An 18,905-nucleotide genomic window follows, 5' to 3' on the forward strand; every position below is an offset into this window, starting at 1 on the left:
AGGCTGCATAATTATTAGGGCAGAGAGGGGTCATGTAGCACTCAGGGCACAGCCCACAGCAGTCTGAACTAACACAAAAACTGTCGCATTAGCGTTATTTTCATAGTATTGCAAACCACTCAGCTCATTTCCTGAGAAAACTATTTTGCTCTTCATATTTTTCCAGTTTAACCATCTAGTTTATGCATTTTGGTTTATAAGTTTTAGTTTTCAGTTTTAACATTCTGGTTTGGTAAGACCTCAAATACATCTCCTTTCATGGCATCCTCCAAGCCTCAAGGGACATCCTGCAATTTCCCTTGGGACAGGAGAGCTAATGTCTTATGTAGGCAGAACACCAGCTTTAGTACAGTGGTATAAGTTAAAGCCAGACTGGCACTGCTTCCCTAAGCTATTTTCGCACACTTTAACATCTGAACTGCATTGTTGTACAGTAGATTTTACAACCAGGGCAATTAGAAGAATAATGGCTGATTTTTTGGATCACAAAACTAAAAAATTTCTTGTCCCTCACTCTGCACAGTTAGCATTAACCCTTTGGCTGAGAATGGTACTTGAGATTTTGTGCTCCACCACTGTGGGATGACAATTCAGGAGCCACTGGGATCCTCTTAACAGTGCACCTAGGAGAAAGACCCATTTGGTTTCTGGCAGCAGGCTGGCTCTGGTTTAATCCTGCAGTGAGCTGCTCCTTTTCTGCCAGTTCAGTTCTGTGAGCCGCCTCTAATTTAAGTGACAGCACTCACAGAGATACTGCTGTTGGCACAAAGGAAGCGGGAATGACTGCTCAGGGGTGAAGAGGGCAGCAAGACTACTCACCCCTTTTGGGGACGGTTGGTTAGACGATTCATCTAGAGCGTGAAGCTGAAATTCAGTCACTTGAGCGCATAGACCAATTTAACCTACCAGGGAAGTGAACTAAACACTGGGCTCGCACTACAGCAGCGGCAAAACCCCCTCATACGTTCTTTTGCAATGGTTTTAGGTGGGATAGTCATTAAATGATTCCAATGAAACAGCCTAAGGGAGAGGCTGAAACATACTGAATAGCTGCAGATGCTTATTAACACCATCTCTGAGACTATTAGATCCCTTTTGTTTTATGTTTGCATACAACCTACCAAAACCAGTTTGCAGACAGCCACCTAGGCTTTTAGGTGTTATGGCAATACAAATAATTAATAATAATCGGGAAACTTGAAGACAATCATGTGAATACATTAAAAAATAGCAAAAAGAGACTGAAATTCTTTTAAGCAATCACAGATGCATTGATTCTGTTCTCACATCATTCAAATGGAACAAGAAGCCTGAAAGATGCTACAGTGCTGTGTTTTCAGCTTTTAAGGGTGTAATTCAATTTTTCCAAATTATCAGGTAGAACTGAAATTCTAAAATGTGAAAAATGAATGTGAAATTCTTGAATTATCAACATTGTGCCTGTTATGTAAAACTGTTTGGTTTCTCCTTCAGTTGGGTGATTTCCTTAATATGGTATGAGATCTGATTATTTTGACCTCATTTCTTTTTATTACTGAGTTCTTTATACAAATCCCTTATAAGATGAAATTAATCTATATAAACTCTACCACTAATATTTTAACTACCTTCAAAATAAAATTCTCAGATGTTAATCCAAAGTTTTCATGTTTTCTTCTTGCTTCAGCTTTTTATGTCTCTCTGAATTGATTCTTCATAGTAATCTCTTTGAGCTGTCCATTAACTTTATCCATTTACTTCATTTATCCATTAATCTGCCTAACACTTTTTATCCCCCCATCTCATTAATAGTGTTTCATTAGAAAGTCCTTTTGTTACATAACTTTTCTTCTTGAAGTTGGTCCCCTTTTCTCATTTCAGTTGTTAAGATTTCATGCAACTTTAAGTTAAAAATTCCTAGTTCCTCTCATACTGAGCACACTAGTCCTGTGCCTGGGACATCTGACATGCCTGTCATGTAATTTCTAGTGTTTAAAACTATAATGGTAACAAGAACATCTTTCTCTAATTCTCTGCACAACATAGTTAGGAATTAGCCTAAACTATATAACTCTTATAGCTCAGTAAATAGAAATGAGAAACTTTGGGACAAAGAAGAAAGCTACTTTCCATAGCCCTTATCCACAGAGCTTTGAAAATACATCTCTGTTCTTAATAACAGAGCAGTTTCTCTCCAGGTCATCCCAAATCGAAAGAGGTGTAAATGTGGCACCCGTGCCAGAAACATGACAGACAAAGCCTCTGGTGAGAGGCAACAATTTTTTAAAACTTCCTTTTTTTACTATTATCATTGTCATTGACCAAGCTTCTTGAAACAAACTGTAAAATTCCAGGGGAACACTATATTGGAAGATCCTAAGTACATAAAGTACTATGGGCAATAATTGTCACAGCATGTGCTGCAAGTGCATGCTCAGATGGTCAAAGAAAACCAACCACAAACCCAGTCAGACTTTTCTGAATTGTTGATAACCTGCCATTATTCTTTGTTGAATAGACATTAGATGCAAAATCTCTTAAATTAGGGTATATTACCGAAGTGACCAAACACAGATCCAGGTAACTAAATGTGAGTAAATGCCTCTGAACATTTTGGATTTGATATGCTTGTCAGTGGAGTATTACCTGTAAAGATTATTTTTCCAAATAAAATGGATAAGTGTTTTTTCTTTCTGTTTATTAGAGAGAGCATGTTTTGTTTCTTAAGACAATGCCTTGATAATGTATGCTGTTTCTGCACATGGCACCACAGCAGCCATTTCATGTATGATATCTGGATCTTCAGTTCCAGAGACCGTGTTTAAGGATGTTAAAGTGTTAAAGGATTTAGACCTACAAACTGGTAAGCAACCACAGCTCTAAGCAATTTCTTAAGCAGCAGAGAGACCTAAGCATCTCACATGATCAGACTGTTAATTGCTAGTAATTATCCATCCCCTTAAGCTTTCTAGCCACAGTTTTAATTGCAGAAAAAATATTAAGTTATTAGAGGAGCTGTAGGCTTGACTTTACAATCCCATGTTTATGCATAACTTCAATCACCTTGGACTATTATTTCAGTAATATGCCATGTAGCTGGGATTGTTTCTCATTCTATTGCTTTTCTAAGAATGATCTCACTTAATTGTCTGAGAATTCAAGGTCCATTTCCATATTTGCAGTATTTTTTAACTAGTCATATTTTATTTCAGTTTCAAATCACCTTTTTGCGAGATCCAAGATACAGGCATTTTTACTTTAAAAACATTTAATTAATTTAAATTACCCAGTCTTATTTGAAGAATGCATTTTGGAAATACGACTGAAGCATTAGAAAGTAAATTCAGTAGCCCGGACATATTACCAAAGCTTGGAACTTCAGCTGCTGGAGAAACCCTGGTGCTTCCTCTTTTAAGTACATAAAAAAACCTCAATAGAAATTATGAAAGCTGTATATTTTCCAGGATGTATAGAGATTACAATAGTTTAAAATGCAATGCCAAAAGTTTGAGTAAGACATATTGGTCTTGTAGAGACATGTCAATAGCAGGAGACTCACTGCAATTTGCGCACAATAAAAAGGATGAAAAATTAATCTGATAGGGGTTGGGTGGTTTGGTTTTGTTTTTTTCTTCTCAAATGGCACTAATCTTTTTTGATGGTAATGACAGATTAGAATTTGTTCTGCCAATAAGACCCACTCCAAAACAGATTTAGGGGAACTAGAATGAGCAAAGTTCATAAGAGAATAATCCCTAGGTAAAATTTCATAAATAACCCCTAGAATTTAAGGCAGCCTGCCACATTTTATGTCTGTGTTCAGCATATTGTTATTCAATTTATTGTAGCGCCTATTAACAGAGATAATGCACTGAAGTATTTCTCTTCAAAGAAGAGAAATTTGATGCAGGAAAGATTCTTATTTTGGTAATTTTTTTCATGTAACAGTCATCCCATGAAACTTTCCAGCATGCAGACTTTGAATCCAGTGAAGAACCACAATTCGTTTTGTTTACAACTAAGTTTTAATCTCGAGTCCCATGTGCTTACATGTGATCATAGCATCTTTCCAGGTGGGAACATTTGTTGAGGTTTCTTTGGTCCTTTTTTTTTTTTTTAATAAGGCTCCCCCCCTCAAAAAAGTATATCAGATCAGCTTACTAAAATCCCTCTTGTTGAGATAACACACTTTGGTGGCTGTTAGCGGCTCAGATCAGTTGCAAAGCTAGTTCCTGCAGGAGATAGAGCGATTTCTGCAACAAGATCTTCCCTATTCCCAGTTATTTCTGCTTTTATATAAAGAAGCCAATCACTATTAAAATGTTATTGCAACATCACAGCTCGGTACTGTATGAATGGTAAGAGAAGGTACAGCTTACCATGAACAACTTGCAGGCCCAGCACAATACCAAGAATGGTGCCAGTGTAGCTGCCAAAAAAAAAAAAAAGGAACAGATGGGAACCCCTTAATCCTCTTTCTCATTATCCTTGACTCTCTCCTAGGTTAATCGACATCTGTTGTCTTGACTCTGTTGCCTGCAGAACATCTCTCATCTTCCCACCTTCCCGAGTGCGAGAAGCAGCATCGTAGAGCACACTGGTGATTCGTGTGAGACATGCACTTACATTCCTCTGCTTATTATGAGTGTAGACCTTAGCACCACTCTCAGGCTTCATATGTGGTTGCAATATCCAGTACTTCCCAGCTCAAAAGCATCACTGGGAAGGAAGCCTGTCTTGCTTTAATTTGGCCAAGCTCTCAACTGCCAAAGACACCACAGTGATGACATTCATGGGAACTGAAAAATTCTTTGCAGCTTCAGTATAACCAAAAACATCTGATTCAGATTCAGAGGTAATTCCCAGGGGAATTAAGCACCTGGGCCAATTTCAGTGGCAGAGAAGTGTATTCCTGAATGTGGGATAAAGACACTGGTAACTAGGCTGCATTAAAAAAATAGGGAAGAAGGATTTTAGAGTGGGCAAACCGCACAAAAACCTTGGATAAGCAAATGCTCATTCTATAAACAAGATACAGATCTAGAAAAATCTCTTTGAGAAATGTATAAACAGGGAAAAAAGTAAAATGAAGATAGGCTTCAAATGCAACATGATACTTTTAAAAGAACGAGTCATAATGCAGAAACATTAGTGTAATTAAATTACTGTTTTAAGCTAGTGCAAATATGCAATGGTATGTATTCTGTTACCATTAAAATGCTGACTGTTGTTTGTGTCACTGGAAACATTTATGCTCATCTTTTTGATAACTAAAACAGAAATTAAAGTGTTTCCATACAATGTAAGAAGTAGGATGGAAGTTATGATGACACGAGTGTGTACAGTTCCAGATCCAAGCAACACAGAGGAGAAAACCTGAAGTCCTTATCCCATTTCCAGACATGCTCTCAAAGGATTGCTGTGTAGCAAGACTGTGTATAGCAGTGCCACCTGGTGACCGATGCTATGATGAAGTGCCCTGAAATACTACCTAGCACAGAGATTTATTTTACGAAATAATAAATTTTCCTTACTGTTCCTTAGTTCAGTATGTACAAAACTGACATTGAAACTTCCAATTTATATAAACATAATAGTATTTGTAATATAAGCACTGACAGAGTATTTGGAAACTATGGCACTTAAACATAACGAACAGAAGCAGTTCTCAAATTAGGGCAACTAGACCGTAATTAGCCACAGGAGGCAAATGAAGTATAGGGAAGAGGAAACCCAGAACCACTAAAATCAGCCTTCATGGAGACAATCAGCAATCTCAGCTTCCTTACTTTCTCAATGACACAAAGTCATCATTAACAGACATATCCCAGTAACTCAGTTCAAGTGACGGGTCATTTCTACCCCTTCCCTTGAAGAGCCTTGGAAACAAGAATCAGGAAGACTTTCAAAGGTATGAGGAGTACTGAGCATTGTCCCTCTGATTTGCATGTGCTGGTTTTGGCTGTGGTAGAATTAATTTTCTTTACAGGAGATGGTACAGGACTATGTTTTGGATTTGTGCTGGAAAGTGTTGATAATATGAGAGATGTTTTTGTTGTTGCTGAGCAGTGCTTAAACACAGCCAAGGCCTTTTCTGCTTCTCACACCATCCCACCAGCAAGGGAGCTGAGGGTGCATGAGAAATTGGGAGGGGACCCAGCCAGGACAGCTGATGCCAACTGACCAAAGGGATATCCCCTACTGTACGACATCATGCTCAGTACATAAAGGGTGGGGAAGAAAGAGGAAGGGGGGATATTTGGAGTGCCTTGTTTTGCTTTGCTTGTGTGTGCAGCTTTTGCCTTACCTATTAAACTGTCTTTATCTCAACCCATGAGTTTTCTAACTTTTCTGACTCTCCCTCCCGTCCCACAGGAGGGGAGTGAGCAAGGAGCTGTGTGGTGTTTGACCTGGGATTAAACCATGACACCTCCCCTAAAGAAAGAAAAGTAGACCTGGATGAGTAGGTATGGACAGTGCTGTACACTAAAAGCAAAAGTAAAGGAAGTATTTGGCCAAAAATTGACAAGCACATCCAATTATGAATGGCCTGAGCCTCAGGAAGGGAGAACTGCAACAACATACCATGCAAGCTCAGGTCAAAGCACTCAGGTCAGATACTAACATGCACAAATCCAGCTTCCTAATGAAGTGAATGCCCAGCAAGCTAGCAGCCCAACCAACAGGCATATAACTGTCCTAAAAATCTGTCTAGGAAATGAGCCCTACCATGATCAACCAAAGAATCCTGGACAGGAGGGTGCTCAATTTTAAATGCCCCCCTCCCCCTGCCCACATTGTAAAGGTTCTTCAGAGATGAGGCATTTTTTGCTGCAGGTAGATCAAATTACTCAGGCACTTTTGTGTGTTACTTTAGTACCTGCAAAGGCTAGCCAGAACCACCCTGCATGCCTCTGCAAAGGAGTGGAAATTACCCTCTCATTATACCTACAGGGTAACAAAACATTCAAACATGACAAGGAACAGGGCAAGCAAGAAAGAAAAAAAAACATTCTTCCTTCAACTTATCATATCTCTACTTTTGTTTTTAATTGATCCAAGGTAATGTATCTTCAGGTGTTCAAACAGAGTGCACAGGCTTGAGAAGGAGAAATGTAAAAAAATCAAAGGGGATGGACTCACAGTGAACAAGGAAGTTACATATCTTTATAATGTGGTTAAAGAAAGGCAGTACAGTTTTGTGGAAGTAGGAACAGAGATGCTTTTACTTGGGTCATGACTAGGCCAAAGTGTGCAGAAGCTCAATATGGAACACTAGTGCACAGCCATACTACAGCTATTTGTGTACTCTTTCTGTGGAGCTTTCTACAAAAATAGCTTTCTGCAAGTGGATTGTTGTGTTTGAAATTAAAGCAAAAAAAAAGTCATGTGATGAAGACAGCACTTATTGCTAGGACATTTCTTCGTTATTCCCTCCCCTGGGTTTGTTGACTGTGCAAGACCCCACCCCCCTTCCTTCCTCTTGGTCTGTTCTAGGCAAATGTTGAAAAAAATAAAATGTTTACAGGTCTTCTAAATACAATTAAGGAAATAAAATCATTTAAATGCAACCTCCTGCAAAATTTAATGAATCTTGTATTTCCTCTGTCTTTTCCTGATTCAATATAACACTTTGTCTAGCTCTAAGTAACTGATACAAATAATCCTTGCAGCCTGCAGTTACCCATCAGCTCCTTGGTAGCCCATCACAGAGAAAGACTGCTTATGTTTGAACTCCATCCTAATTTAAAAAGGAAAAAAATTAAGTCATAGTCTAATCCTGAACTTTAGTCATTATTTACAAGACAGACTTGCATGCAGTAGGCTTAAAACAAAATACAGACCAGCTTTATCTTTGTTACCTACATGTTTAATGACTGTTTGTAGATTTACAAAAATATTCATGTTATACAATTTTGTATTAATCAACAATTAGAATTAGGAACACAAGAGGACTCCTGATTCTCTTTTAAAAGATCTGGTTTCTGCACATAAAATAGATAAACAATTCAACAGCTTGTCAGCTTGTTTGAACGTGTTAGTATTGCTATCCTGCAAACTGATAGGTTTTTAGTGTGGTTTCTTTTAATAAAGTACTTAATTCTTCCATTACTCAGTAGAGCAGTTCCCACTGATAGATCAGAACATATTTCAGAAGTTTGAGTACTGAGCCAACTTCAAATCATAACTCCTCTGAAAATTCTCAGACATTAAACTGGTATAGCACACATGTCCAAGCATCTTCCAGCCAGAATTACAACATGCTGGATGGAGTTCAGGGACATTTTAAAAAATATTCATCAAAATTCTAGAATATCTGATTTGACAAAACATAAGTTACACTTTACAAAGGCTGACAACTTTCTCCTCTTCCTGATGGACCAAGCAAAAATGCTAACTGGAAGTTCCCTCATTACCTTCCAGCATCTACTGAATCATTAAGACATGGTGAATAAAATCTTTTCCATCCAGTTCCAATGAAGGCACAAGTAGTTCCAGCTATATGAAGAATTTATGTGCATTAGAACACATGGGAAGTATTTGTAAGGCTCCAGCTTTACTAAAAAAAAACCCACACTTATTGTTTTTGGAACTCTTGCACTAATGTAAAACAATTAATTCACTAGGCCAAAGCCAATGTTTTCCAGTTATAGCAGCCTTACACTCCAACTTTTGCAAATTAAAAGCAAACAAAAAAAACCCGAAAAACAACAGCTGCTAACATCACTTTTCCATACACAGACAGGATTTGTTTGCACTAGGTTCAGCCTTGAGCCCTTGAAGACAGAGAAGGGAAGAGAAAATGCTAAGTGTTCCAAGACCATTTTGTGACATTCTATTTGGAGGGTCCCAGAGAAGACCAACCTGCTCTCCCCAGCCACAAACACCTCAGACTTCAAGCAGCACAAAGAACATATCATCCAGATCAATGGCCATAGCTGAAAAATTTTGTTAAAGCCAACACTGTTCCACTTATTTGGGCTTCTAAGCAACTCCCAAGTACTGTTTTTATGCACCATGCATAGTACCCAAATCGTGGGGGTGAAAATCCTTTCTTTCCTGAAAGGATTGCTGCATGCAGCACAACATGCTGTTTGTTTTTATAGCACAAAAAGGCAGGCATAACCAATAGCAATGACTTTCAGCCAGCTTTTAAGAAACGTTAGTGGGGAAAAAAAATTAAGTGAATTAGAAAGGTAGATATTCTCACTTTTAAGAGGGCCTGAAATCACTTGAGGATCTGTCCAAGCAAAACTGGTTCTCAGTCTCTACCATTCTGAATTTGAAGCATAAACTTCAGTCTGCTTACGACTTATCTCTCTTCAGATTTACTTGTTCTGCTACACCACCAGCACATCTTGAGATGCAACAGTATTGCTTTTACTGCATCCCACAGTACATGCAGTGTGTGTTTTGTTTTATGGAAAACTCAATGAAAAAAATTTTAAAAACCAGCATGCAATCACACTGGATTTATCACTCCCCTTTGGAAATGCCCCCATTCTTCAGCACCAAAGTCCAAAATCTTGCTGATTAGGACATTCTCTGAGAGCGAGTGTGCAGAACAGAGTCCAGTGGATGCCTGACACAATGCAACAAGCAAATCTTTTAATGTGGTCCTTTCTCTGATGGACTTGGCTAACACTCCAGCCTGTATTTTCAAGTTTCCTCTTGACTTTTCTAGTTCAGAGCTTGGACTGAGGCAACTAAATCAACATCCTAATTTAATTAAAAAGCAGACTGCTGACCAAAAAATCATTAAGCAGAACGCAAGAGATTAATACTGGATGAAATGAAAAAGCAAAAATACATTAAAATGCTTTTGAATTAAATTTGCCTTTCTACCTTTATGTAAAATTAGCCTCTGGGCTTCAATTCAGAGGGTAAATTTTGGGTTTCTGGAAAAACTTAATGCATTAACACAGGTTTTAGAAGCTTAGGTGGTGAGAAATAAGTATTTGAAATAAACAAGCCATTAAGACAAGTTCATTCTCCAGTTATTAAAAGACTGGAAACCAAGTCTGCAAATACCTGCACCAAACTACTCGACAATGCTATTCTTCAAGAATAACTGTATGCTTGCTACATGTAACTTCATATTCTCCTTATATGTAATATCACTGTTGAGTCCAAGTGCATCCCAATTTTACAGACAAAAGTGTTAACATGAGATTTCCACTTCTCTCTGTATCTTTCCAGTTAACATTTTCAGGTGTCTTTCTGCACTAAAACCACACAGTGTGGGTTTAGGAAGACTACAGGGATGGTTTTCCATACACATCCCAATATTTTGTCTACCAGGATGAAGAAAGCTGAACATGTTTTCACAAACACTGCAGAGTTGGCTTCAAAGCGAAGAAATCTTCACAGCAATGCAAGGATGATGCTGAGCAATTCTTGTCAAAGAGACAAGGATACATACCTTGCTGAACAATAGCACTTTATTCCCTGTGCAGAACGGAAAGTTTCCTTGATCTAACTTTGTCCAAAATGTCACTGTAAATGAAAGTTCTCTTCAAACTGTTTCAAGAACAGATGCCATTTCCTTGAACTGTCTGAAGAAGTTCTAAAAAGCAAAAATTAAGATAAATTTCAGTTGCTTAAAGAAAAGTTTGAACAGTTCAAACTAGCATGTTAGACAAAAACCACTATCCATATTTCTCACATTCCTTTTTTCCTCCAGTTACAATGTGCAGCTTGAACTGCAAGTTTCTGCTTTTCTTTTTGTGGGCTGGTTGACATTTGGGCACATTAACTACTAACTAACTACAAAGGTGATGCCTTATTTGCATAAGCTTGTCTATTAATAGGGAAAGATGCTAGGAAAGAAAAATACAAAGCAGCTCTCATACCATGAAAAAATAAAATAAAAAAACTCCCTTTTCACACTCATGTTTCTACTCCCATCTGAATTAATCCAGACTTCTCAAATGTTGCACTCATTTCCTATAGTAGCTCAACAGCAAATTGTTAAATAGGCTTCAATCAGAATGAATACATTTCACAATACCGAAGGATTCAGAATATCCTTCTCAAATTTCTTCCAATCCAAGAATCTATTTATTTTAAGCTTATATGATATTCTAGGTGATATGTTACCCCTTTAAACAGGAATGACAAGTGCTGCATTTATGCAAAACTAAAGTTGCATAAATTCACAGATGAAAACATAGCAATTAAAGAGTCAGGGATGACAAAGCAGACTGATCTCCATTCCTAATATTAGCAAATGTTAGGCTTAAGCCAAGTTTTACATTTTGAAGCTGGGGAACAGTTCCATAGATTAAGAATATTCTGTAAATTTTTAATAAAGCAGAATGATAGCTGACGTGATCTGAAAGACTTTATGTCTTCAGTTGTTAGTTTATTTGTATGAGAACAGACTGCTGTACTGCTAAAATAACATTTTCAGATAAGCCATGTAGAACTAAATACTGTGAAATAAGTATTTAGCTTCTGTGTTTTAAACAGTTATTTAATACTTCATCTTCTCATGACTGTATTGGTAAACAAGCAACACCGAAGTATGGGTTAAGGTATACACAGCTGCTCCTCCACAACAACAGCACTGTTTTTAGGAGACTGAGCCAAGTAACGCTCACTACAGACCTTGAACTGTGGGATCGTCATTTCAAAAGACTTGTCCGTTATGTGTCCTGAAGGGTCTGCCACCGTCAGCGTCACTGTAACATATGGATACTTCAGAGACCGGCAGGTGTCAGAGCTCATCGCAACTCCCAGTTTCCATTTCATATCTACAAACTGCAAAGACGAAGACCATTGGAAACAGTGCCAAAGAAAGAGATCTACCCTACCATTGCTACTCAGTTGGAAGGATGTTTCACAGACAATACAGGATGTCTGGAGCTCTTATCCAAATGGAAAGCAAGCATACATATTCGGATATTACTGTGAACAAAAATTCATCTGCCCTTTCTTTTACTGGTGAAAAAAGAAGCAATTTAATAAGTTATTTCACTTTAAGTTATTTCACCTTAATCTGTTTTCCTTATTCAAGTACAGTCAATAGTCAAGTACACTGTACTTAAAATTCTAGTAAGAGGAGCTCCAGACACACAAGTTCACAGGGCTTGTATATCATGAACGCTTTTGTCATGTTTTCTTTTTTTTAGAAGTTTCTAAATCAAAAACAAAGTTTCTAAGTCTAAACCAAAGAATTTGTAATAGTAATAATAGAGAGAAATTGTGGTATTTCATAACCATATTTTAGATAAATCACAAGTACATTTTTTGCCTTTTCTGAAGAGCCTTTACAAGCTTACTAACAAGCCACAGACAAATATGTTCTTTTTTTCCTAATTCTATAGTCTTTTAAGCTGTTGTTATAAAAAAAAGATCATAAAATGCAAATACACTGCTATCTTTTTCAAGCAGAGAAAGTATGCTGGAAATTGACAGAAAGTATCTTTAAAAATAATGTTTAAACTTAAGGGAGACAAAGAGCAAACAATCAAGTGCTGGTGTTATCAGCTTTAAAGAACTTAAATTAGATTTAAAACAGATTTACATAAACAGCCGATACAATTGTCTGCCAGACTGACTACCACTCACCTTCGCTAATAGTACTTACAAAGCATTAATCTTTACAAAAGTATGAAGCTGTTCAGCATGTAGACAACCTTTATTGCACATGCTGCTTTATCTGGATAGATATTTGGCAACATGTACATACAACAAGAGGTAGGAAAGCTTTTTGCAGTCAAGATACCACCGTGTGCCAACAACACATCGTACACAATGTTGTGGCACTGACACTTCTAAATGTTCAGAGTTGGCTCAACTGCACTTGGTCACTTTTAGTTACCTGCCCCACGGTGGCCACGTTTCTTGCATCTTCTGACGCAGTAACAAATTTGCCCTGCTCATTCCACACATGACGTATAACTTGAAGTGCATGTTTTGGCAGTGTGCTGACTGCACTGCCCAAGGTGGTGACGAGTTCTTCTGTAGAGAGATTGTTTCTGGCTGCTGTGCTGTAAGTATACCCAGAGAACACTGCATCACTTTCATTCCCAAAAATTTAATAAAATTTCTCACTGCACCCCAAATAGCAATTTTTTCATGTCTGCTTTACATGTACTTTAAAATACTCCGGCAGCCTGGGATTTTTTTTTTCCCCAGAATGTTACTCATCTTTTGTATCCACATGCAAAAACCATGACTTTAGTATGTCTTATTATGCAGAGACTCAGCTTTGCTGGCCTCGCACAACATCCAACATTAAAACAAAAATAATCACAGCCTCCAAGTGCTGCATCAACTGAAAGAAGACATAATTCAGCGAGAGATGTGTGCGTGGAGCAGTTAAATAATATCATTACTTTAGAAACAAGACAATTTAATTAAACATTCAGCAGATGTAATTTAACTATCACCAAATGGCAAGTAAGGACTTCTAGGTATAACTGGTACCAACAGGAGTCAAATGATGCCATAAACCCTCATCTGAAAAGGCAGCAAGTCTAGAACAAAGTTGCCACTTGATTTCCTCTAGAGAAACACATAAAAAAGTAAATCCTAGCCTATGGTTGTTCACGCAGGTTCACTCTTCTTAAAAGAGTCGTTAATACAAGACAAAGTGAGTTGGCCCTCCAAGGTCTAATATAATTTAAGTCCTTCTGTTTTATAGTTAGAGAAGTAGTATTTTAAATTTCTACAGGTATTATTTTCTTCAGATGTATTAATGTTACATAAACTGTTTTGATGCTATATTTTAAAAGAACAAGCAGCATCTTGAAAATTTTATCTGTCTGAAACCAGAAAAACTTAAAACAACAACTGAAAATACTCCCTAAAAACTCTATTCATGGCAGAGTGCAATATTATAAGCTGTGTCTCCTTCAAACAGGTACAAATGCTGGTTTCTAATCTCCAAGAAACAAGAACTTTTAAATTAAAACACACTCCTCCTAGACAAAGGTCCAGCTGACTTAGCTATAAAAGTGACCTTAACTTCCTCAATTTTGCCACTAGTTCTAGAGCTTGCAGACAGGATCTTGGACAATTTCCTCTCTTTGTCTTTTTATTACAAAAAGTGATACTATGTATTAAGTAACTACATGATTTTAAGGACACAAACTAAGCCCAGAAGTTCTGTTTTGTGTACTGAGACCTACAAACTTTGGCCCTTTTCCCAAATCAGTTCATTTTATACCTCCATTTGATGTAACTTTTTAATACCACTATAAAGCTGGGGGGAGGGGGAAAACATAGTGAAAAGTATATTATTTTGTGCTTACCTAAATAGAAATGAAAGAACGTTAGCTATTTTTGCCAGGTCACCAATGTTAATTTCAATCCCTGATGTCTGAATTCTCTAAAAACAGAATGTTCAAACAATTACAAACAATAAATTATGCATTAATAAAAGCCTCTTTGTATTCCCACACAAAAACCCCCACACTGACTCAGGGATTCTATCCTTAACAGCAAATACAGCTACTATACTTGCTTACAAGTGCCAGTATCCCAACTTACCTGACACAATTCAGCTGTATTTACACCTGGGATCTTATGGTTCAGATGATGAATTATTTGTTCACACTGTGAAGAAAGTATTATTGAAGACATTCTTAATGCATATTTCAGTACACACGACAGAGCTAGTTCAAGTACTTGGGAGATTACAAAACAAAAAAGAAAACTGGTTAGTACAAATATGGACAACAGGGGGATGCTTTATTAAAGAGTCAAGAATAAAGTAACTCAAGTGACTGATTTTAAAATTACATCAAGTCCGAGAAAAGAAAGTCAACCAAGAATTTATAATTTCTACCTCACTGCCTATTCCTACTTAACACACCATTTTCACATTAATTGAACAGTCATCTTGTTCAAGTGTACACTACATTAAACAAGCCAAATATTTTTACGAAAGCTACCTTGGTACATCACCTAGATGACAGGCAAAAGTAGATTCTTAAAAATCTGCGATAAAAATGTAAATTTCAGGGAATACCACTGCTCTTAGCAGGACTGGTCCATTTTATGAGCCATGTAAGTCAAGCTGCCACACACACAGGATTCCCTTTGCAACACACAAAAGCCAGGAAAGCTTAAACAAAAAAGCTTCCTGCAAGCGGGGTGCCAGAAGCCCTTCCACATCCTTTATCGCCCTACTTACCAGCTCTGCAAAGAAGTCTTGAGGTATTAAATTAATCTTATCTGCTGCACCACCAGCATCTACAAAAACCACAAGCAGCAGCGATCAGGAGCAAACTTCAAGAGTTACAGTAAAAACATAAAATCTTCGTCTGAAAAACCCCGAGGCCATTGTGCATGCGTTTACCTTAATTTAATTTTTAACTTAAATTTACCTAAAAAAAAAAAAAAAAAAAGCACACCCCTCCCCTGAGCCCACTTCCCCCTCAACCCAATATCCCAGCCCCGCCCTTCCACGCAGCCCCCCTATACCTTTAGCCCCGTTCCCCCACCCCTCAGCTCCCCTTTTCCCCTCACGCTCCCGGTCCCTCCTGCCGAGCCCCCTGCCCTCACCGAGCGCCTCCAGCGCCCGCGCCACCGCCCGCGCGGGACCGGCCGCCATGGCTCGCGCCGCGCACCCGCCCCGGCCCCGCCCCCGCCGCGCAGCGCCCGCCGCCCTGATTGGCTGCGAGCGCCTCCAGAGCGAGGCCGGGCCTGCGGCACCGCCCGCCATTGGCTGCGGCGCGGGGAGCACGCGCCGCTCCCGCCCCGAGGGCGCGGGAAATGCGGCTGACCGTCCGCGGAGGGATTGGGGAAAGGCTGGCTGGAGTCACGCCTGATGGGCGCGAGGAGTTTGACGAGTTTGGTTTACTGATAGGGCTTTCTTGGAGCTCGTTGTCACGGGCGCAGGTACGCAAATCATGGGATCGCAGAATGTTAAGGGGTTGGAAGGGACCTTAAAGACCATCTATTCTCACCCCCCCCTGCCAAGGCCAGGGGCACCTCCTACTAGACCATGTTGCTCAGAGCCCCATCCACCCTGGCCTCGAACACGGACAAGGACGGGGCATCCACAACATCCCTGTGCAACCTGTGCCAGTGTCTTACCACCCTCACAGTAAAGAATTCCTTCCTAATATCTAAACCTACTCTCTTTCCAATTTGTACCCCTTACTCCTTGTCCTATCACTGCACCACCAGCAGTTAGTGATGAAGAGTCCCTCTCTGGCTTCCCTGTAGGCCCCCTTCAGATACTGGAAGGCATCTATGAGGTCTCCTCACAATGTTCTCCAGGCTGAACAGCCCCAGCTTTTTCAGTCTGTCTTTGTAGGACAGGCAATGCCCTGTTCTATGTGCAGGCAGCACTTACAGTGTATTGAACTTGGTACAAAATGACCATACTTTGTTCAGGTGGATTGTGGAATCATCCTGTACATATGCAAAAACCCCTGTGCAGTTTATGGGTGACTTGTGTAGGTAAACAGCATCTTCAGCTTTATGGGGAAAGACACCTTTTATAAACTACAAGTGTATTCAATAAGCATTTCATACTGATCTTAATTAACTTTGGCCTGTGGCTGGAGTACTAAGGCAACACTGATCCTTCACCAGTCTCACTTTTAAAAATAATATTTTTAAACTTCCCTAGTAATCAGTTTTAGTTTTAACTTTATATATATACAGTAATGTTAAAATCTTTGTAGATCTAATCTGAGACTGTGAGAGTAATAAAACCAATACACAGTATTGCTGACTAGTTTAAGATTGCATATTTTCAATTAATGTTAATGAAAGAATCTAGAATATATTTCAGGAAAAGAGAATTATGGAACATAATATGTGTTTATGAGCTTTATACATTTATGGCCTGTCTGGTTTTGGTCTCTCCCTTCTAAAGTGTCTAATTAAGTGTGCAAATGATTTTTAATAGTGTGTGTTCTTATGACCTCATGGTTGTCAAAACACTAGCGATGTATGCACCACCGAGATCTGTCTCTGATACCAAGGACATGACTTAACAATCTCTTTGTTCTTAAATTACATAACTCTATTACATACTTTGTTATCTAGAGAACTTCACATATTATTTCACATTACATATTATTTTACATTACAATTTCATTAAGTCTCTCAGTAGTGCCTTCAGCACTATGACTAATATTCATTATGGTACTTTTGTTTCTTTTTCCACGATGTAGAGATGGATGTGAAGTTTAATATCTTGGTGGTTTGGTAATTACAAAATCATTTGCTGAAATTTGAAGTTATTTTTGGGTTATTTTCATCAACGTGTAAACATGCTTTTAATTCTCTGAATTTGGAACAGAAGGCGGTGAAGTATGCAGTGATTTCAGCTTGTCTGCCCATCCACAGAATTAAACTGTGCATCTTTAGAAAATTCTGCCTTTTGGAAGTGTGTTCTATGAAGGTTTTCATGGCAGAGAATGGAGATGCAGGCTGTGATGGTGACCTGAGAGTACGGGCTCATCTTTTAGCTATAGGACTGAGAACTTCCTCTGAGAAGACATTTAGTATAGAAACTAGAAGACAAATGTCATGAGCTACAAGTAGACTGGATAGAGAGATGCTACAGTATTGTTAGTGGGCCAAACCAGAAGCTTCAGGCATAGGCATGTAGCATCACCATAGTTCTGCTGAGTAATTACAGGGGGTAAAATAAAATAAAATAAAAACATCATTAGGTCATTTCTTCCATTAGTAGACTTAACATTTACAGAAGGCAGTGCAATTTGCATCAAAACTCTCTAGAGAACTACACCAAGTTCTTCAAAGAGCTTTTCAGTCAGACAGGAGGAAGTGTATCTGTGAACTGGCTTCCTCCAGCTCCTGGGCTGTGGGTTATCACCAACGCCCTGCCCTTCTGCCCTCCTGGCACTTGGGTACTCCCAGGTACCACAGTACCTAGAGACACCATCTGCTTCTCATGCTGCACTCCTTCCTTGTCTCACAGCACTCTGATTAGCCAGTTAACTGGCACAGTTCCTGCACCCTCTCCGCCCACCCCATGAGCATGCTCATGCATGCTCAGGCACCTGCTTCCTGCTGCCCCAAGTCTTTGTGCTCACAGGCCGGGCAGGCTGGGAGGCCCAGCTCATGGGCTTCTACAAAAACCTTGTCCAAATGCCTGCCTCTGGAAGTGCAAGGCCCTGTAAAAGTGCTGCAAGGGATACATGGGTCAGCTTCAGTCTGTAGAGGGTGCTGACCAGCAGCAGTCAGGGAGGGCTGGGGCCAAGAAATCACAGAATTACAGAATCAGTTTGGTTGGAAAAGACCTCTGAGATCATCAAATCCAACCTACGACCAAACACCATCATGTAAACTAGACCATGGCACTAAGTGCCCCACCCAGTCTTTCCTTAAACACCTCCAGGGATGGTTAACTCCACCACCACCCATTCCAATGTCTAATCACAGCTTCTGTGAAGAAATTCCTCCTAATATCCAACCTACACCTACCCTAGTGCAGCTTAAGGCTATGTCCTCTTGTCCTGTCACTGGCTGGCTGGGAGAAGACAGTGAACCCCACCTTGCTACAACCTCCATTCAGGCAGTTGTAGAGATCAGTAAGGTCCCTCCTCTTCTTCAGGTTAAACACCCCAGCTCCATCAGCCACTCCTCATAAGACTTGTGGCTCGACTCCCTTCACCAGCTTCGTTGTCCCTCTTTGGACCTGCTCCAGCACCTCAACATCTTTCCTAAATTAAGGGGCCCAGAACTGAACACAGTACTTGGGGTGCAACCTCACAAGTGCCATGAGGGGTTCCTTCATTTTTAGCCTTTCTGAATTAACTTGAAAGAAGGCATCTGGTAGGCATCTGGTATGTGTACATATATAAAATGTAATTACACTGTACATGCTATGTATCTATTACAAGATGTTTCATGGTATCCAAAAGGCCAAGAAATGCCACGTTTATGATCCTGAGATGGAATATATGAGAGGATTTGCAGCTTTAGAAGAA

General features: G+C 39.3%; 2 protein-coding genes across 5 annotated transcripts in view; both read right to left on the bottom strand.

Annotated features, from left to right (window-relative positions):
* Positions 1-4,376, bottom strand: part of TBC1D4 (TBC1 domain family member 4) — a 106,924-nt gene extending 102,548 nt beyond the window's left edge. Inside the window, exon 1 of the mRNA XM_050331516.1 lies at positions 4,359-4,376. Within this exon, the coding sequence (XP_050187473.1) occupies positions 4,359-4,361 (3 nt within the window). The 5' untranslated portion in view covers positions 4,362-4,376. The remainder of the gene's footprint in view (positions 1-4,358) is intronic.
* COMMD6 (COMM domain containing 6) overlaps positions 1-15,561 on the bottom strand; it is a 73,259-nt gene extending 57,698 nt beyond the window's left edge. The window contains exons 1-8 of one of the 4 annotated variants that reach the window (XR_007630819.1): positions 15,496-15,561; positions 15,125-15,183; positions 14,479-14,544; positions 14,241-14,317; positions 12,806-12,974; positions 11,590-11,742; positions 10,403-10,546; positions 1,955-4,408 (exon numbers count right to left, since the gene is read on the bottom strand). Coding sequence is in view for 1 of the 4 variants with exons in the window: in XM_050331518.1 (XP_050187475.1) it covers positions 10,496-10,546; positions 11,590-11,742; positions 12,806-12,974; positions 14,241-14,317; positions 14,479-14,544; positions 15,125-15,183; positions 15,496-15,544 (624 nt within the window). In the remaining 3 variants the exon portion in view is untranslated. The other 3 variants (XR_007630821.1, XR_007630820.1, XM_050331518.1) reach the window with 3 other exon arrangements.
* Between the last annotated feature and the right edge of the window lie 3,344 nt (positions 15,562-18,905).

The sequence above is a fragment of the Myiozetetes cayanensis genome, unplaced genomic scaffold, assembly GCF_022539395.1.
Source record: "Myiozetetes cayanensis isolate MyiCay16 unplaced genomic scaffold, myiCay2020 scf5-8, whole genome shotgun sequence".
In the NCBI taxonomy this organism is placed as follows: Eukaryota; Metazoa; Chordata; class Aves; order Passeriformes; family Tyrannidae; genus Myiozetetes; species Myiozetetes cayanensis.